Source organism: Budorcas taxicolor, chromosome 11 (genome assembly GCF_023091745.1).
Source record: "Budorcas taxicolor isolate Tak-1 chromosome 11, Takin1.1, whole genome shotgun sequence".
Lineage (NCBI taxonomy): Eukaryota > Metazoa > Chordata > Mammalia > Artiodactyla > Bovidae > Budorcas > Budorcas taxicolor.
The window spans coordinates 15,130,681-15,151,889 of record NC_068920.1 but is presented as its reverse complement, the minus strand read 5'-3'; the positions used below and the strand labels follow the sequence as shown (position 1 = coordinate 15,151,889).

The window sequence follows — 21,209 nt, the reverse complement described above, 5'->3', positions numbered from 1 at the left end:
AGTGAGAAAGTCCTGGGCAAACAAAAATGTCTTTGCTATCCTAGATATCATTGGTCCTAAGCCCTCACTGCTGAATGATATATCAAAAAGGGAATGTTCAACAACTGATCAGTATGGAGGGAGATCAAACTAGTCTATCCCAAAGGAGATCAGTCCTGAATATTCATTGGAAAGACTGATGCTGAAGCTGAAGCTCCAATACTCTGGCCACCTGAGGCAAAGAGCCGACTTATTGGAAAAGACCCTGATGCTGGGAAAGATTGAAGGCAGGAGAAGGGAATGACAGAGGATGAGACAGTTTGATGGCATCACCGACTCGATGGACATGAGTTTGAGCAAGCTCCAGGAGGTGGTGATGGGCAGGGAAGCCAGGTGTGCTGCAGTCCCTGGGGTCGCAGAGTTGGACACAACTGAGCGACTGAACTGAACTGATGGAGGGAGAGGAAATGCTGAAATCATTGGTCTGAGAGGGAGGCGCATGCAGACCATCAAAAGTTTGCAAACTACAGTGCAGAAAAACGATGTGACCTCCCACACATATCCTCAGGCCACTGTGGCTTGAGCACAGAGTGATGCATAATAAGCTGCTGCTGCTGCTGCTGCTCAGTAGCTTCAGTCGTGTCCGACTCTGTGCGACCCCAGAGATGGCAGCCCACCAGGCTCCCCCGTCCCTGGGATTCTCCAGGCAAGAACACTGGAGTGGGTTGCCATTTCTTTCTCCAATGCATAAAAGTGAAAAGTGAAAGTGAAGTCGCTCAGTCGTGTCGGACTCTGAGGGACCCCACAGACTGCAGCCTTCCAGGCTCCTCTGTCCATGGGATTTTCCAGGCAAGAGTACTGGAGTGGGGTGCCATTGCATAATAAGAGTGAACCAGAAAGAATACACTTAGGACTTCCCTGGAGGTACAGTGGCTAAGAATCTGCCTGCCAATGCAGGGTCCCGGAAGATTCCACTTGTCTAGGAGCAACTAAGGCCATGTGCCACAACTATTTGAGCCTGTCCCCAGGTGGCGCTAGTGGTAAAGAATCTGCCTGCCAGTGTCAGAGACACAGGAGACAGGTTCAATTCCTGGGTTGGGAAGATCCCCTGGAGGAGGAAATTCTACTCCAGTATTCTTGCTGGGGAAATCCCATGGACAGAGGAGTCTGGCGGGCTGCAGTCCATAGCGTCACAAAAACTCGGACACAACTGAAGTGACTTAGCACAACATCTGGAAAAAACCTTCTACTCATGGCTTTGTCTAAAGCAGGTCAAGAAAGAATGTCACATACAGTTCAGGTCAGAGGATGAAAGACAGGCATTGAAGAACCACATTAAGAACTGGTTAGTTAGGCCAAGAAAATTTAATTTTCTTTTTCTCTATGAAGAGCTCTCAGTGTTAATATGGACTGCAGCATGTAATTTTTAAATTGGGGTCATCACAATGCATGTATTTTTATGATCTACATGAAAAGAATCTGTAATGGAAGTAATCCCTACCTCCAAAAAACGCAAGGCCTTGGGTCTGCATTAAATGGTATGATCCATGTTCATCTCAAAAAAAAAAAAAAAAAAGGCTCAGAATGTTTGCTTTCTTTACCTTAAGTTCAATCAGCATTCTTTCATATCATTCTTGATCTAAACAGATTAAAGTCAAACAATCAATAATGATGTAGTGATGAAAATAAATGTAATGCATATGAAAGAAAAGGAGAAATGACTGGTTAGAAAAATAATATAACTGCTGGTGTGTAGGTTTGGTTTTTGTTTTTAACTACTCGATGCCACACATGAAATTCCCTATTACTGTTGCTTTGGATATTGCCTTCTAAGACTGCAGATTTGTTCACTCTAAGATCCAGGGGGGAAAAAAATCCCTAAAAATCTTAGCAGAGTCATTTTCTTCATCAGATGATGGGTTATCACCATCACTGTTGCCCAAAGCAACAGCCCTGTACAAACCCAGATCTGGTCTTTAAAGCAGGGTCTTCTGCTATTAGTTTGCTCTTTGTATTTCTTTGGTGCAGAGTGAGGTGCCCACTGGCTAAGTTCACAGATAGCGGACTGTGGACTGGAGCACAGTCTGGCTTGAACTGGTGACCCCAGGATGAACTTGGCATCGAGCAGCCTTCCCAAATCGAACCAGATGCTTTGGAAAAACAGAGAGAGGGAGAACAGGCCTGTTGCTGTTGACCAGGGGAAGAAGGACTTCAGGAAAATGCCCAGAAAACCTGAATGTGCTGCTAGAAGATGCGGTCTGAAGCTGACCCAGTAAGATCTGGCAAAGGGATCTAGACTCTGTGTGTATGTGTGTGTGTGTGTGTGTGTGTGTGTGTGTTGTGTGTGTGGTGACAGAGAGGGTGGTTGATTTGAAGCTGAGTTGGCAGCAGCGCTGATGGGCATATAAAACGTTATTTCCATCTGATTCAATTCAGTAAATATTTATTCTTATTCCACTGGATGCTCCCTATGTTGAGCTGCCAAAAATATAAAAGACCCCAAAGAGATAGTAGTTGTCAGGGCAATACGATATCCACATTCACAATTATAGTGCAAAGAAGATGACAGAATGACATTAAGGAGTTACAATAAGGGTTTACAAAATTGAGACTAAAAATCATCAAACACTTCCCACGTGACAAGGCCTTGAATGTAGACATATTCAGGCCATGATTGAAACAGGAGAAATCGAAGAGAATGACTCAAGGAAAGAGGAAGAAAATAGCAAAGGCAGAAACACAAAGCATGATTTTTCTGGAGTGTCCCTTTCAGGGAAGGCAGCCCTGGGAATTAATCAATCAGTGACATTGATGTGGCGTTCCACAGGGCTTTGGAAACATCCAACATCCAACGTCCTATGTTGAGATGATTGGATTGAATCACTCAGAAAGCTGTTGTTGAATGTCACTGAGGCTTCTGGAATTGAGAAGTTATTCTTCAAAGAAAAATATTTCAAGAGTGTTAGAATGACTTGAAGAGGGAGACTTGTGGGCCAGAGGCATCATATCGATGGGTCTGAAGATCATCTTGAGAGGTTGGCCCCACAGGCTGGAGTTAGAGCGGTCATGATGGAGCCGCAGTGGTGATGCTTACTGACACACGCAGAGCACATGGGACGCGCTGACTAGGGCTGACGGGCTGGGAGGGGAGATGTCAGCTGACTTGGAGGACAGCAGTGCCTGGGGTTCTCGGGAAGGGGACTCTGGGAAGTAGGCAATAAAATGGGGAGGTGTGAGCAAGGGCCAGTGGGCGCCTCGGGAATGGATACCCAAAGGCCTGGGAAGAATGCAGAGAGGGCCTGGGGCACACAATGAAGACTTATGATTCATCAGGACAGAATGGGCCTGAGCTTGGAGGCCACTGAGGTCACCAAGGGAGACGGAACAGCAAGAGCAAACAGCAAACTGGGTAAAGACTCTCGGGGGTTGTTTCCTGAGAACTAAACTCTCCCCAGTTCTGTATTTCACTGAGACCAGTGGCTCTCAATCAACTATTATCCAAGTCTCAATTCAGTAGTCAGTGACCAAGAATATGAAAAGAATGGAATCCACTTAAATACATTTTCAAAGAGGGATTATAAAAGCAATGCTTTTTAACACACATGGCAACTTTTTCCTAAGGTGGAAGCCATCACTCAAAGTTCTGTGTGACAAAGTATTGTCCAAAGACTGCTGGCTTCAGACAATCATTTCTTTGTGGCACTTTTATCTCTCTGTCTGCCTTTTCAGAGTAAGAACAACTTTTCAAAAAGAGCAATTCTACACGATGCATTAAGGATTGGAGCCAGAACCCTAAATTGGAAGTAGGATGATCTGAATTTGGGCCCGGACCTTGCCAATTCCTAGCGAATAAATAAACTCAACAAACATTTAGAGAAGGTACTCATACCACAGATAGGCTGCATTTCAAAGTCGACAGGTACAGGGAAGACAGCGTGCAGTCAGAATTCCTCTGGAGGAAGGCCCTGGAAAGGAGCCCCGTTAAGATGACAAAGTCTCTCCATAATTCCAACACGGCACAATCTCCCTTGAATCTGGGTCCAGAGAGTGACTTCTTACGAGCACCAGAAGGACAGCTTGGCTTTAGCTAAGGAGCCGAGTCATGAGATCACACTGTCTTTTTAAGGTTGGTGAGCCCCGAAAACCAAGACCCCCTCATGGGAATAAGCAGAATCCACCTGTGGACCCCAGACTCATTGTGTGGAATGGTGGGCAGGGGAGGGATGACCATTTAAACATACATACACTGTGTGTGTGCATGTGTGTGTGTGAGAGAGAGAGAGAGAAAGAGAGAGAATCTAGTTGAGTTTGTGAAAGTTAAGTGACTCCGAGGAGCTGGGACTCCATTGCTCGCTTGCCAGTCCTTGTAAAGGGAATAAGGAAAAGGAAATTGGCAGGTGCCGGTTCTTCCCTTGCAGGTCAGTCTCCCAGGGCCTCTTGGAACAGTTGCAGCACCGCAAGATTGACAGAACATGGGATTCAGGGGGATGGAGTCCATTGGAGCGAGAATCAGGAAAGGCTCTCTAGAGAATGTGACTCTAAGCTGAATCTTTGAAGAAAAGATCAGAGGAGGGAGAGGGAGGCAGAGCCTTCTAGAGCCTCCTGGTGGAGGGGACCGGCAAAAGGCAAGGCAGGGAGGCTAAGCCTTTCTAAGGTCAAGGGAGCCACATGGCAATGAGCCCCCTTCCAGCAGAAGGGCCGCAGTGTCATGCTTAGGTAATGGGGATCCATGCCTAGCATCTAAGGAGAGAGACATGGTCACAGGACCTATGTGCTTTTATCAAGGTCATTCCGATTCTAATCAAACCGGGGATGGATTAAAGCAGGTTGAGAACGGCATCAGGGGAAGTTGTTAGGAAAGGAAGTTAGACTACCGTCAGAGAGAGATGAGCAGAGAGGGAGTGATGGCGCTGGACTTGGAAAGGAAGCCGACAGCCAGACCCCACTCATGGACCGTTCACCCGGTCCCTGGCAGGACCCAAGCCCCTGCCTCCGCTGCCAGTTACCCTATGAATGGGTGCTGCCAGGTCAAGTTTCCCCCGTGACCTTCACACTAGGGCCTCGCCCACGTCAAGCCAGGTCCAGCTCTCACCTTTGGTCCTTCGGGCCCAGCCACACTGGCTACTTTTCTGGCTCCTGCACACGTGGAACCCTTGCTCACCACGGGGTCTCTGCAACCCCTCATCCCTCTGCTGGGAACCCCCTACTCATTCCCACGGCTCTCCTCACTTCGGAGCTGCAGTTCATGCCTGCTTTCGCCAAGAGGTTGGTCCCTTCCTGGGTCGGCCTGCTTGTTTCCTTCATCACACTTAGAGTCTCTAATTATCTGATCAGTCTGCTTTTTATTGTCTGTCCCCTACTTCTAGAATATTCCATGAAAGGAGGGGCCTTATCTGTTACTCACTATTATTGAAAGTGAAGGCGCTAGTCGCTCAGTCGTGTCCGAGTCTTTTATGACCCCATGGCCTATAGCCCACCAGGCTCCTCTGTCCGTGGGATTCTCCAGGCAAGAACACTGGAGTGGGTAGTCATTCCCTCCTCCTGGGAATCTTCCTGACCCAGGGATAGAACCTAGGTTTTCTGCATTGCAGAGAGATTCTTTAACATCTGAGCCACCAGGGAAGCCCAGAATATACTTATTCACTATTATATCTCAGACTCAGCATAGTGTCCAAGTACTCAGTAAGGTGGGGGGAGGGATAAACTATGAGTTTGGAATTAACATAGACACACTCCCCTCCAGTCTTCACTCAGTCTTGTTCGACTCTTTGCTACCTCATGGGACTGTAGCCCGCCAGGCTCCTCTGTCCATGGGATTCTCCAGGCAAGAATATTGGAGTGGGTTGTTGCCATTCCCTTTTCCAGGGGATCTTCCCAACCCAGGGATTGAACCTGGATCTCCTGCATTGCAGGCAAATTCTTTCCCATCTGAGCCACCAAGGAAGCCCACAGACACACTACTACATATAAAATAGATAATCAGGACGCCTCTGCTGGTCCAGTGGCTAAGATTCCATACACCCATGCAGGGGGCCAGGGTTTGATCTCTGGTTAGGCAACTAGATTCTGCATGCCACAACTAAAGATCCCATGTGCCACAACTAAGGCCTGGGGCAGCCAAATAAACAAACAAACATCTAAAAAGATAGATAATCAACAAGGATCTTCTGTATAGCACAGGCAACTATACTCAATATTTTGTAATAACTTATAAGGGAAAATAATCTGAAAAGGGATATATATATATATATGTATGTATAAGTGAATCACTTTGCTATATACCTGAAACTAATACAACATTGCAAACCCACTATATTTCAATAAAATAAATTTATTGAATGAATATCTATATTATAGGTGAAGAATATGATAATAACAGTAACAACAATAAAAAAATGAACACTCAAAATATGTGCTGGGCACTGGCTAAAGTCATTGAAGCTTCACAGATCTGATGTAAATATCATTTCCTCCATTTTACAGATGGGGGAACTGAGGCTCCCACATTTAGGTAACTGTCCAGTTACAGTATGCCTTGTAAATGGCAGAGCAGTTGGTCTGGCTTCCGGGTCCTGCTTTAAACATCTATGCTACACGGCTACTCTGATGACTCCCCGAGCTGCTGCTGGGAGTGTCAGGAATAAAAACCTTTCTTTTCTCCCAGGGGGGCCAGCTGTGAGAAGCAAACACTTGGGGCTACTTCTGAGTCTCTCTGACACCATGTGGGGAGGGAGAAACTTTAAAAAGTCAACTCAGAGACAGAGTGACCATTTCGGACCAAACTGGGACTTTCCTGGCTTTAGCATGGAAGGCCCATGGGATCTTCTGAAGATGCTTCTTCAGACTTGGGTGCACTGGGACAACTGGTCACCTTACAGAGAGAGGACTCTGGTGTATTCGAGTCCCAAATACACTGTTCCGAGCCTTGGTCTAGCTTTACTTGGAGGCCCTCCTTGGACACCCCAGTTCTATTGACATGATCTGGTAAGTCCTGCTGTGTTTGTTTAAGTAATTTTGAGTTACATTTCTGTCTCATGCACCTCAAAGAGTCATAACACACACCCAAAGAAAGTCCACGTATAAATAAAGCTCAAAGTCAAAAAAGCAAAATAAATCTAAATAAGAAACATGCTATTTTTAGGACTGAAAAATGAGGAAATGTGGTCATTTCTGAGGTTGAGGTAATCTATTTGACAAAAGGGCTCAAAAAAAAAAGTATACAAAATGGAAAGAGGAAAAGGCAAATGAAAACATTCTTATGGAAGAAAAGCCTCATGGCATGAGAAAGGTCAGAGGAATGATGAGCAAAAATCCAAAATAACGGGGAGTGGGGGGAAAGGAGCTGAAGCCAAAGCACGGAGCAGTTTTGCCTTTTCTTTTTCTTTTTTTCTCAAACTCTTCTAAGCCTTTTTTTTTTTTTTCTTTTGGCTGCGGCACGTAGGTTCCTTAGCTGTGGTGTGGAGGATCTTCATTTCCAGACCAGGAATCGAACCCACGGCCCCTGCACCGTAAGGCAGGGTCTTAACCACTGGCCCGCTAGGGAAGTCTAGTTTTAGGTTTTCCTTAGATCCGCTGTAAGGTGAGACAAGAAGACAGGTGAGCTTCTTGTGGAAGGGACTGTGAAAAACTCGACCAGCAGTGGCTTCTGCAGATACTCAACAACCACAGTAAGACTTAAAGCATCTCAATGGTCTCTGGCACTCCACCCTGGGGCAGACAAACCAAAGATAATGCTAAGGGAATAACCAGAAAAAAACTAGGGAAAACGGGCTTTTCTTCAGGTGACATACAGCAGAGATAACAAAGACTGGGGAAGTTGGGAAACATCAGCACGAACCAGAATTCATACCGGGGGCACAGGATAGAGCCTCAGGCTCACCCTAAACCCCGCGCTCTATAGCATGAGTCAGAGAAATGCGTGCTCCTGAAGGGTTTCCTTTGAGAATGTGGTCAGAAGGTAGAAATCCAGATAACCCATCTGCACACAGCCACACAGGATGGAATGAGAGCCACTCTTCCTGGCCTTCCCCAAAGAAGGATGTGAGACGGGGCCCCCCTGGGATTCTCTCTGGCCTGGCCAGCACCGTTTCTCATTCTTACACAGTTAGAGAAAACCTAAGTGTTGGAAACCAAGAGGGAATTCATTGTCTCAATAGAAAGACAACATGAAAAGAAAAAAAAAAAAGCAGTGAGGATATGCGCCTCAGTCCTGCCTCAATGAATATACTTTCACGGAATCACTCATCTTAAACTGTTCTCCTTTAGTCTTCTGATATCATTCAGGAACAGGATCCTAGTGATGTTCATGGTCTTAATCCTTTTGTGGGTGTTTCAGGGAGCACGATATGCCTATGCAGGGTCTTTCTAACACAAACACTTTAATTTAGGATATTTAGCGGGGCTTCCCTGGTAGTCCAGTGGCTGAGACTCTTCTGCACTTTCAATGCAGGGGGCCCAGGTTCGTCCCTGATCAGGGAACTAGATCCAACCTCCCACAACTAAGAGTTCACAAGCCACAACTAAAGATCCCAAGGGGCGCCAGATCCCAAGATCCCAAGACCTGGCACAGCCAAGGAGATAAATAAATAACTACCTAAAAAAAAGATCTTTTAGGATGTTTAGGACACAGAGAGGAGGGAACTTTGAGGGAGGCAAGAAAAGCACCATCTGAACTTGGAGAAGGATGTGTATGCTGTTTATCGAAGGACCTTTCCCCTTGAAACATGACACAGAGAAGGGAAGAGCTGATATGGTCAAAGGGTGCCTGGTAATTAAGAACCAGGTTCCCACACCCTATCCTAAACCACAGAGAATGCCCAAGTGGAAAACCACTGGAGAGCGTGGAGCACTGGCATCGCCTCTGAAGAAGGGGAGGTCCAGCACTGGGGCCAGAGCACGTGACGGCTTATTTTCTTTGTCACCTGTGATTCGGGAAGGGCCCACCTACGGGCAGGATATCCAGGATATCCTCCTGCCTGCTCCCTGAACCGGGATACCACCCGGAATGCAAGAGAGGAAGGCGGCAAGCCCCTGGGAAGAGGCGCATTATTCTGAAAGGCATCCCTTGAAGAATCAGATCACTGAGCGTCCTCATAGTGAAGCTCTCGCCTCCAGTTTCCCACAGGGGTGATGACATGCACTTGCCTAGGCTACGGGGCAGCAAGACTGAGGGAGTCTAGACTCACCAGTACCTTGGCCTTTCTACAAGTTCTCAGCAGCTCCCTGCGCTATGTGTTTATATGGTTCTGAGTATTGTGTCCTCTGCAAAAAAAAAAAAAAGGCATATATAGGAACAAAAAAAAAGGGTCTTGCCTATTGGGTCTTTTATTTTGTAGCTGGGGAGATAGGAGGTCCCAAGAGACAACTTTTGTGGAAAATCCCTTGGACGGAAGAGCCTGGCAGGCTACAGTCCACGGAGACACAAGAGTTAGACACAGCTTAGTGGCTAAACCACCACCACTACCATACAGTCACCAAGAGAGGGCAGAAGGCAGGGAGCTACCCCACGAACCTACAGCAAAAATGGTCTTGTATCTTGAGCCTGTCTAGGTATATCATTCTCAGCCTCCTGCCTTCATTTCACCAGGGCTGGACAGGAGAAGGGAATTAAGGGGGAAAAAGGGGGGCAGGAAAAGGGCGGTGAAAGATTATTTTTTCCCTGATTTTCTTAAGCTGATTTTACATTGGTAAGACTAACCATCCTTCTGCTAAGCAAACAGACATTTAAAACTAACCCAAACCCATGTTTTTCCTTTTTTTAAGAAACAACAATTTAGGCTTTTGTGAAGTTACAACTGCCTTCATCTCAGTATGATATCTCTGAAACCACGTGGCTAGTATCAAACCATTATAAATCTCAAGAGGATAGTGAAAACACAAAGGGAATAAATATTTAAATATGAAAACCAGCCTCTAAGTACCTAATGTTCCCCACTTAGACACTCAAGATGGAAACAACACGTAAAAGGTGAAAAAGCGGAGGCCCTGGAAGAGGGAGGTCAGGACACAGAGTGCACTGATGGGAGCAAGCCCTGTTCCCCAGCCAGTCACCCTGGGACTCAGAGACCAAACACGGCATTTTCCAGAGAATGCTGGCATGTTTATCGCCCAGCAGGCCTTGCCCTGCAGTCTAAGAGCACCTACCAGTGTTTCCAACTTGGCAGCCCCCCAAAAACCAGAACAATGATTGCTTTTCTCTAGCTATAATAATGCTGTCGAGTTCATCAGAGATCCATTTTGTATTTTTCAGTGAGTCCAAAGCATGCTGTTTCCTTCCGCAGAAATCCTATCATGTTTTATATAGTTTTAAAAATCAATGATTTGGTCTGTTAGTACAGGTAGAACTGCTTTGATGAGAAAGGAAAAAGCTTCTCCTGGAATCTCATTATTTATCTGAAGTTAGAAATAAATACATTTTTTAAATGATGTGGTACATGCATGAGTCCAAATATTTCTCTGCCCACTGGGTCTCAGGGAGACAGCTGTGGTGCCACAGTAAAGCCTCATGCTCTGCCATTCATTCATTCATTCATTTTTTTATTGCGCATTTACCATGTTCTTTGCATAGAGGTTACAGCACGTAACAAAACAGAAAATGACCTGCTTCATGGAGCTAATGCGAAGAAGGCCAAAAACAAATCCATGCAAATAAATAGATTTAATAATTCCAGAAGATGATAAAAATCTCTGAAGAAAAAGAGTGGGATGGTCAGTTCAGCTTCTCAGAGTTGATGACATCTGGCTGATAAGGGGGAGTCTAGGAATGGGCAGGGGAGTGGCCAAGCCAATGGCTCTGGGGTTATAGCAAGTCTGACAAATTTGGGGAAAAGAAAGAACACCAGGTGGGATGGGGCGCAATTCATCCTGACTGAGGTAAAGATTTTAATAAGATGCTAAATGCAAGAGAAAACGACCAACTGCAGATCAATACCAGCAATGCTTGGCTTGGCTAGACTACTGAACTGTCACCCTAAACAACATCAATTCTTTCAGGGTTTAGAAAGAATTCAGGTGAAAACTACATACTTCAGCTTTTATCTCCTGATCAAAAAGGTGCAGGCTCTCGAAAAGCCCTTTCAAGTACAGAATGTCGCCTTCACATGAAATAGGGAATCCCACATACCTGGAATCCTATTGAGCGTCACCCAGAAATGTTCATCCGGACTGAAGGTGTCTTTGGACCACTGGAGCAAGTCAAGGGCCCGTGGGTCCTGGAGAACAAAGTTGGTAAACTCTCTGGACAGGGCCACATAGGCAGAGCCAAAGTAGATGGTGAGATTGTGGGGAGGAGGCGGCTTCAAGGCTGTGGTTCTTATCACATAGGAAAGCTCTTTGCCCAGGTGCTCCCGGTGGACATACTTAGTCCGCCCAATTGCATGAGCTGGGGGCAGCACCCCGGGGGTGATGTTTTTCCCTTTAAATCCCTTCAGATACTGAACGATCTCCCTGTTGGTTTTCAGGGGAAAATCTTGCCCACAGGTGTTGAGGGCGTATTTCCAGGGAACCTCCGAGGCTGCAAGATCTTTGATGCAGTTCAGGTCAGCCTGGAGCCTGGAAATCCCACCATAGACCACCGGCTCCATCTTGGAAGCCAGAAAAGCATTTGGGAAGCAGCTCAGTAACTGCTCCACTGAGTCTTTAAATTCAACTGTCGCTTTCTCATCCACATGAACACAGTAGACGTTCTGAGGCATGTAAATAGCCCTGAAGAGCCTCGCAAAGGTGCCGAAGTTGTGATGGATGACCATGATATATGCCAAAGGAAACTCGGCTTCTTCCTTTGATAAAGGCGCCGTGATGTAGTGGCTTTGGGTCAGGTACGCCTCGCAGGAAGACTTCTCATACATCATTAGTTTGTTTCTCCAGAGTAACGGTGTTTTGTCTTTGATAAGGGATGTGCAAACTTGAGTCAGCATCCAAGTGTCTGAGTTATTTAGCCTCTGGAAGCCTTGATCTCCCCCAAAGTTGAACACACAAAACACAATGAAAACGATGACACAAGAGACAGAAACGATGAAGAGGGAACGCATCGGTGAAGGCATGCCTCCAAGAGGAGTCAAGAGTTCAAAGACCGTCAAAATCGGTTATGTCCTCTCCCAAACTTACTTTTTCCCTCTGGGTTCTTAGCTTGGTGCATACTCCGGGCATTCCTGCCCTGAAGGGGAGGCTGGTGAATTTCCCGGGTTTCCACGCGGGAGTCCAGCTGCTGGCGCTCTCCCCAGGCTGATAGTAGCGACTGATCCCGCCCCGGCCTCTGCCTCCCAAGCCGCCTTTGTCTACACCCCGCAGCAGGTTGCTTAAGCCCAGCCTCTTCCCCTCCCAGCGGCTTCCCCGCTCGCCGTAGCTGCCGGTTTCACTACAACTCTGGTCATTCCTTTCCCCTCGCCGCCTGCGGCTTTAGTTTTTCAGATCTCTTTTCTTCCATTTCGCAAGGTTTTTCTCTCCCCGACCCTCTCCCCCTTGCTGAGGTCATTCGGGGAATGTGTACAGTAGAGTCAAAAGTCGAAATGATTCGCTTTGCGTGCCATTTCCTGCTAGTCACCCCACAGGCTGCGACACTCACCCTCGCTTGTTTCCCGTGACGAGGGACCCTCCCAGCACAATCCTGGGTGTCCCCGGTAGCCTCCATTCTCAAATATGCCGCGTCAGGGTGGGTTGGGTGGGAATGCAGCGACAAGGTCCCAAAGAAAGCCTCATCCAACCGGCTCGACGGTCCCGCGGGGGCCCCGCCCTGCTCTTTTCCAAATCGGGCGCTGAAAGGAGTTCCTGTCCTAGAGGATCTGAAAGTTTAGGTTACCTGTCCTGTGACTCTGAGATCAGGGCACAGTCCCTCTCCTCCCTCTGTGCTGCTTATCCTAGGGCTGAGACAGGGCGGGACCCCCTGGGGTCTTCCCTGGTACAAAGCCTCTCCTTGACCCCTATTTCTTGTTTGTAGGAAATAGGCTTTCTTCAGCCTCCTTGACCTTCCCCGGGCTCCAAAGGGCAGATTCAAACAGTTGCTAATCAGGGGATATGCACATGACGCCACCCTTATGACAGAAAGTGCTACTGCTGCTGCTGCAGCTGAAGTGGCTTCAGTTGTGTCCCACTCAAAGAGGAACTAAAGAGCCTCTTGATGAAAGTGCAAGAAGAGAGTGAAAAAGTTGGCTTAAAGCTCAGCATTCAGAAAACGAAGATCATGGCATCCGGTCCCATCATTTCATGGAAAATAGATGGGGAAACAGTGGAAACAGTGTCAGACTTTATTTTGGGGGGCTCCAAAATCACCGCAGATGGTGATTGCAGCCATGAAATTAAAAGATGTTTATTTCTTGGAAGGAAAGTTATGACCAACCTAGATAGCATATTCAAAAGCAGAGACATTACTTTGCCAACTAAGGTCTGTCTAGTCAAGGCTATGGTTTTTCCAGTGGTCATGTATGGATGTGAGAGTTGGACTGTGAAGAAAGCTGAGTGCTGAAAAATTGATGCTTTTGAACTGTGGTGTTGGAGAAGACTCTTGAGAGTCCCTTGGACTGCAAGGACATCCAACCAGTCCATTCTAAAGGAGATCAGTCCTGGGTGTTCTTCGGAAGGAATGATGCTAAAGCTGAAGCTCCGGTACTTTGGCCACCTCATGTGAAGAGTTGACTCATTGGAAAAGACTCTGATGCTGGGAGGGATTGGGGGCAGGAGGAGAAGGGGACGACAGAGGATGAGATGGCTGGATGGCATCACGGACTTGATGGACGTGAGTCTGAGTGAACTCCGGGAGATGGCGATGGACAGGGAGGCCTGGCGTGCTGCGATTCATGGGGTCGCAAAGAGTCGGACACGACTGAGTGACTGAACTGAACTGAACTGAACTGAACCTCAGTCCATGAACTGCAGCATGCCAGGCCTCCCTGTCCATTACCACCTCCCGGAGCTTGCTCAAACTCATGTCCATTGATGCCACTCATGTCCATCGAGTCAGTGATGCCATCCAACCATCTCATCCTCTGTCATCCCCTTCTCCCACCTTCAATCTTTCCCAGCATCAGGGGCTTTTCCAGTGAGTCAGCTCTTCGCATCAGATGGCCAAAGAACTGGAGCTTCAGCTTCAGCATCAGTCCTTCCAATGAACACCCAGGACTGATCTCCTTCAGAATGAATGGACTGGTTGGATCTCCCTGCAGTCCTAGGGATTCTCAAGAGTCTTCTCCAACACCACAGTTCAAAAGCATCAATTCTTCTGCGCTCAGCTTTCCAGTCAGTAAGAACAAAGTCACACGCCTTGCAGCCCTCATCCCAAAATTTTTCTTAAAAACCATCCCCCAAACTGTTGGGGAGTTCAGGGTTTTAGAGCATCCGCCTCTCATCCTCTTTGCCTTGTACCTTTACAACGAAAAGTGAAAGTGAAAGGTGTGCTTAGTCGTGTCTGACACTGTGACCCCATGGACTGTAGCGCGCCAGGCTCCTCCATCCATAGAATTTTCCAGGCAAGAATACTGGACTGGGTGGCCATTTCTTTTTTCATACAGATCAACATATGTTCTTTACGATGACTTCCCATGCAACTACTGCCTGCCCTCCCATTTCCCCTCAGCTTTGATCTGAAAGTAACTCTCTGAGCCTTCATTCTGTAGCAGTAACGCACCATGGAGACAGCCCCCACCCCACCCGATGAAGAAAAAAATGTCTTTTAATGCCCTTTCCCTGATCCCTTTTGAAAAGTCTCTACTCTGCTATTAATAAAATTAATAGCACAATATGCTGATTTTTTTGCTTTCAGAAGAGGCAGGAAAAGCAAGGTTAATCCCCATGACTCAAGTCACTCTGTACTCCAACTGAATGACTCATCACTTCCTGAACCATGGCGGGTTTTCCTTCTACTTTTTATTGCTCACATTTTTCATTCTTCCAGCTCATACATTATTTTTTCCCTCCCTTACTAAATTCTCCTCATCCTCTAAGATCTATCACAAATAAACTCTGCATGGCACCCACCTTTGGATTTTTATCCAAAGTGGAAAAAGTAGATGGAGCCTTTAGCTGGACAGAGCAGATTAATCTAATTCTTGGTGTCCCCATAGTTCAAGATAATGGAAAATTCAATCCCAAGCTGCTTCCCTCCTCCCTCCAAATAATACCTTTAAATATCAGGCTATAATCTATTCTGTTTCAAAACAACAGAGAGTAATTTCAATATCTAGTTTGGCAAAGCCTTTTTGGCTTAGAATGAATATTAAAATATTTTAAATATTTGCAGTTTGACAAAGTGTTCAGACACATGACTTAATGAGGCCACAAGAGTCTGTTTACATTATTATTTTCAACTAGCCAGCAAGAAAGGGATTCAGATTTCTACAGGCTTAGAGGGTAGACGTTAATAATATTACTCTATTGAGAAACACAGACATTAACCAATTAGGAACTTCCAGCATACTTCTTTGGTATTCAATCCGTTTGAGTTTTGAAAATATAGCTGTCTTTCCTATCTGCTCTTGGGTATTGAAAATTCCCTACAGGAGAACTTTAAAAAAAAAAACACAAAACACTTGTAACAGCAAAAGACCACTCTTCCCTTTCCTTCCTGTGAGGCCATAAGACCTGCTTTTCCAGCACAGACACCAGGCATTTTGGGGTTTTTTGTTTGTTTGTTTCTTTGCTGCTGAGACTGAACAGCTCAGCCTTGTCTCCCTGCCCGTGACTGCAGGCAAGGGCAGGATCCACACGTGCAGGCCCAGCAACCCCACCTTTGGCTCACTCTGGAAGCAATTATGCCCGAACTAGACAATTAATCAGGCTAGACATGTTTGCCCTCCCCAGGGCCACCTTAAAAGCTTGTTCTTTCTTCCATTCAGAAGCTTTTATTGTTTTCTGCATCATTTAAGAGTTTTTCCGGGAACCCTCCTACACTGATGATGGGAATGTAACTTGGTGCTGCCTCTATGGAGAATAGTACTCAGGTTCCTTAAGGAACTAAAAACAGAGTTACCATATGGTCTTGCGATTCCACTCCTGGGTAGATATCCAAAAAAGATACATGCACCGTAATGTTCACTGCAGCACTATTTACAATAGAAGCAACATAAATGTCCATCGACAAAGGAATGGGTAAAGAAGATGTGGTGCATATACAATGGAATATTTCTGAGTCATATGAAAGAATGAAATAATGCCACTTGCAGCAATATACATGGACCTGGAGAAGATCGTGGGGGCTTCCCAGGCAGCACAGCGGTAAAGAATCATCCTTGCAGGAGACACAAGAAATGGGTGTTTGATCCCTGGGCTGGGAAGATCCCCTGCAGTAGGAAATGGCAACCTGCTTCAGTAATCTTGCTTGGAAATTTTCCATGGACAAAGAAGCCTAGCAGTCTACAGTCCATGGGGTTGCAAAGAGTTGGACATGACTGAGCAACTGAGCACGCGCGGGCACACACACACAGAGACACACAGATGATCATACTAAATGAAGTATGTTGCACAGAGAAAGATGAAAATCATCTTTGTATAAGTGATGTTAGTTACAGGTGAAATTTAAAAAAAAAGAATACAAATGAACTTATTTACAACACAGAAATATACTCACAAAGAAAACAAACATGGTTATCAAAGGAGAAAAGGGGGGTGGAGGGATAAATTAGGAGTTCGGGGATTAACACATACACATGAAAATGTAGATAACCAACAAGGACCTACTGTACAACACAGCAGCACAAGGGACTATACTCAATATCTTGTAATAACATATAATGGAAAAGAATCTGAAAAAGAATAGATAATACATGTTTAGGAATAACTGAATCACTTTGCTGTACGCATGAAACATTGTAAGTCAACTACGTGTGTGTATTAGTCGTTCAGTTGTGTCCAGCTCTTTGCAACTCCATGGACTGTAGCCTGCCAGGCTCCTTTATCCATGGGATTCTCCAGACAAGAATACTGGAGTGGGTTGCCATTTACTTCTCCAGGGGATCTTCCCGAACCAGAGATCGAACCCACGTCTCCTGTGTCTCCCACATTGCAGGCAGATTCTTAACCATCTGAGCCACCAGAGAAACCCCCAGTCAACTATATTCCAATTTTTAAAAAAGAAGAATTTTTCCAATTTCAAAGCTAGCTGGAGCATAGCTCCAAAATGAAGAGGGTATCCTTTTTGTGAAATGATAGAAGACTCCCAGTCTCAGTGAAATGAAGAAACAATCAAAGTTGAGGGGGAGAACCTCAGCACCCCTAGGCTTTCTGTGCGAGGAGGCAACGTAGCACTTGCCTGATGCTGGGAGACCTACAGAAGGTGCGTCGAGGGAGCAGCACCTGGAGTTTGTTGCCTGCCAGGCTGAGTCACACCCCTAGGGAGGTGGCTGCTGGTCATAAAAGGTCATAAAAGACCTTGCATATTATTGTTCTGAAAAACTTGGACATCACTTTTTTGCCCAAGGAGCACCACCTAAGACGTTGGGTTGAGAAGCTCCCAGGCAACAAGTGCCAACTGGAGGAAGAACAAGAGCAAAATAAATCATGGTGGAAAGTCAGCCCACAAATGCATAAGGCACTCGTTGGTACTAATAGTAGCATTATAGAGTTGCTGTTATTCAGCCCCTAAGTCATGTTCGACTCTTTGTGACCCCATGGACTACAGCACATCAGGCTTCCCTGTCCTTCATCATCTCCTGGAATTTGCTCAAATTCACGTCTATTTGAACCAGTGAAGTTGCTCAGTCATGTACAACTCTTTGCACCCTCATGGACTGTAGCCTACCAGGCTCCTCCATCCATGGAATTTTCCAGGCAAGAGTACTGGAATGGGTTGCCATTTCCTTCTCCAGGGGATCTTCCCGACCCAGGGATAGAACCCAGGTCTCCTGCATTACAGGCAGACACTTTACCGTCTGAGCCACCAGGGAAGCCCCTTGAGTCCATTTACACATAACTAAAGTAAAGCCTCTTGAACTACGAGGCAAGGGTGATAGTGATGCCTCAGTTAACTACATTTCCTAGAAGTAGAAGGAAATGTAGGAGGCTCTTACAGTTGAGGCTTTAGTCCTGCAGATATTCACAGGACATCAGATACTGTATTGTTTGAGTTTTTCTTAAATAAAGGAATAAAGATAAGGGAGAGATTTAAAGTCCCTAGGTCCATAAGGAATTAATAGTCAGTGAATGAGTAGAGTCTACTTTCTATTATTATTTTCCTATTGTTCCACCTGGTGATGAGAAATATGTATGTTACCTTACCTAGGTGATTTATTTGTATGTGCTGAACGTGTTGAATGAATGAATGAGTGAATGAATGAATGGAGTCAACATTCCCCACAATTCCAAGGTGCTCATGGGTAAATGTTCTTTTAATTAGAATTGGGAACAGAACATGGGTGTCTTTTTCTCTGGCAAGCAAAAGCTCTGACCATGTTGACCGACCAGATAGATCAAATAACATTTTTAAATAACATTAAAAAAACACAACTTTTAATCACTTCGGCGGAGGACGGGGGGAGAGAACCATGCAAGATGTACTTTCTCTTGCGTTTCAAGCAAAGGTTACCCATTAACCCCTACAATTACTAACAGGGAATGGTGCCAACATAAGGAAACCCAGGTACTGGTGAATTTTCTACTTTTAACTGATTATGTGATCTTAGGCTCCCACTGGCTTCTTCTTTAAAAATGATGTTCTTGGAACTTCCCTGATGACCTAGAGCTAAAACTCTGTTCTCCCAGTGCAGGGCCAATCCCCTATCAGGTGACTGGACCCCTTATGCCGTAACTAAGACCTGGCGTAGCCAAATCAATATTTTAAAATAATAATAACTTAAAAATAAATAAAAAGGATGTTCTCCATGGTCCTTTCCAGATTTTTAAAACTAGTTTTATTTATTTTTCATTTTTATTCTTTCAATTTTTGGCTGTGCCACATGGCATGTGGTATCTTAGTTCCCCGACCAGGACTTGAATGCCAGTCCTTGCATTGGAAGTGTGGGGTCTCAACCACTAGACTGCCAGGGAAGTCTCCCTTTCCAGCTTTTAAAATGAAGTACAATTTAGTATGATGTAAGGTGAATCGCTAAGCAACAGTGATGGAATCCAGGAAGTATGAGGTATGGCCTCTGACCTATAGGAAAGTGTATCTTTACTAGGATTTAAAATGCATACAGCTGGAAAGACAACCAACAAAACAGGAAAGACCATGGATTGTTCCAAACAAGAAGGTGTCTGATAAAAGTGACAGGAACTCAGAAGAGAAACAAACAATTCCCTTGGAGCTGGGACGGTCTGCAAGAGCTTCCAATGGTGAGATTCAAACAGAGCGAGGAGAAGGCATTCCAGTCGGGGAGATTACAAGAGTGAGCAAGAACACCAAATCAAGAAAGACGCATGTGCAGAAATTTCCCAGGGAGAGCTGTAAATCTAGAATTTCTTTGGCAGGGCAGCAGAGAAAAACCTTTAAGTCAGTGAACTGAGACCTCAAAGAACCAGTCATGTTTAAAAGGTGAGTGCAGGAGAGCAAGGGCTTTCACCTCCCGTTTCTCTCACAACCCAGCAGCTCCATCATGCAGTGTGTTTGATGCTTGTCAGACAGGTCCAAAATCATCTGGGCATTTGAAAGTGCAATTTTTAGCTCTGGAAGAAGGCATGTTGAAGCTCACATTTTCCCACTGTTTTAATTTATATATCAAAATAGCAGAGGCTAGAAGAGTCGTTTCTGATTTTTTTTTTTTTTTTTTTTTCCTTTCAGGCCGATTTCTAGCTATTTGGAGGTGTCATTTTACTGTACAAATAGTGCTTTTTTTCTCTCTTCGCCCCCCAGCACATGCCTGTTCGAAGACCTAGCTATAAACATACCACATCAGTACTGAATTCTAGTCACATTCCTCACGCATCTTTCCTTGGTTTAATTGCATGGACTAATGCAAACTTCATTATACTTTCATAATTGTTCTGGGACCTGTTTTTCCATTCACAATTAAATTATCCTGGAGTCGGGAAAGAAATGGAGGGGAAGGAGGCTTGAACAAAAACACTCAATTCATACTGGTAAATCAGCACAAGGGCACTGGAAAGGACGGGGTCTGGTGAAGTTTGTTGGCGTGGCACGGAGGTGCAAAGTCATATCAGCAGAAAAGGTTAGGTAAGTGAGGTGAGATGCTCTCATTTCTTGGACTCACTGGTGGCTGTTCTTCAGCAGGTCATTTGTGTGTGGTTTTCATTACTCTTGAAGCAGGTCAGGTGACTCAGGGATTCATTCCTTAATTACAAAATATATGGATTAATTTTCTTCCCTTGGAACTAAGTATCTCATGAAAAAGCAGAGAACAGTGACAGTCCATTTCACTTTGGACAGTCAGTCAAGCAATTCTGTTCTAAGTGGCCAGATGTTTTGTAAACGAAGCCTTTTGTTTGTCTATGTATCTATGCAGTTGTTTTTTTTTTTTTTAACTGTGCCACAAGGCATGTGGGATCTTAGTTCCCAGACCAGGGATCAAACCTGTGCCCCACGCAGTGGAGTCATAAAGTCTTAGCCCCTGGACCGCCGGGGAAGTCCATATCTGTGATCATCATGATGTTAAAGAGAAGGATCCAAGCACATCTTTAAAACAACAATTTCTCCCAGAACCGAAAGCCCTCCGAGGGAGCTCACTGGGGAAAATCCACCTTCTCTGGGGACCCAATCATTTTACTTTCTATACTGTTCATCTAATTAGCAGTAGCAGAGGTTGTTGTCTAGATCACAGAACCCAAAGCATGATTTCAAACTCTTGCCTCAAAGCAGGGAGGAAGATTAACACAGAGAACTTTCAAGGCTTAGGTGGCAGGTACAGAAGGTGGTCCTACCAAACCCTAGCATGGTAGTGTGAGCTGAACTGATCTGCATCTCATTTTGATGGCACAAAGGTAATCAAGGAAACACTTCCTGGATGCTAAAGGAGCTAAGCAAATATTTGCAAAAGACAGTCCATACAAATCCCCATAGGCAAATGTCAAAACCTGCACAGGAAGGAGGCAATCTTCTGGTAGCAGAAATGTAGCCACTGGTACCATAAAGAGCCTGAAACTGGGCGGGGCTTAGAAAATGAAAAACAAAAGCAAAAAAACCCCCATTATTCCAAATAAATCATAGCCAGTTAACGAGATTAAAAAACACTTGCTTGCTCCTTGCAAGGAAAGCTGTGACAAACCTAGACAGTGTATTAAAAAGCAGAGACATCACTTTGCCAACAAATATCTGTATAGTCAAAGCTGTGGGTTTTCCAGTAGTCATGTACGGA

General features: G+C 45.4%; 2 protein-coding genes across 3 annotated transcripts in view; both read right to left on the bottom strand.

Annotated features, from left to right (window-relative positions):
- Nucleotides 1-21,209, bottom strand: part of LOC128055248 (N-acetyllactosaminide beta-1,6-N-acetylglucosaminyl-transferase-like) — a 61,455-nt gene that overhangs the window by 18,552 nt on the left and 21,694 nt on the right. The window contains exon 2 of one of the 2 annotated variants that reach the window (XM_052647693.1): nucleotides 18,778-20,188. The exons of the other annotated variant lie outside the window; for it this stretch is intronic. Coding sequence (XP_052503653.1) covers nucleotides 20,175-20,188 — 14 coding nt within the window. The 3' untranslated portion in view covers nucleotides 18,778-20,174. Of the gene's footprint in view, nucleotides 1-18,777; nucleotides 20,189-21,209 lie in introns of those variants that run through there. 2 annotated transcript variants of the gene reach the window in all.
- Nucleotides 11,055-12,498, bottom strand: LOC128055249 (N-acetyllactosaminide beta-1,6-N-acetylglucosaminyl-transferase-like). The gene has a single exon (XM_052647694.1). The coding sequence runs from the start codon at nucleotides 12,018-12,020 to the stop codon at nucleotides 11,055-11,057; it is 966 nt and encodes a 321-aa protein (XP_052503654.1). The 5' UTR covers nucleotides 12,021-12,498.

What these genes read in the sequence shown, in the direction of transcription:
- LOC128055249 (XM_052647694.1), bottom strand. Translation starts at nt 12,020, where the DNA reads ATGCCTTCACCGATGCGTTCCCTCTTCATCGTTTCTGTCTCTTGTGTC.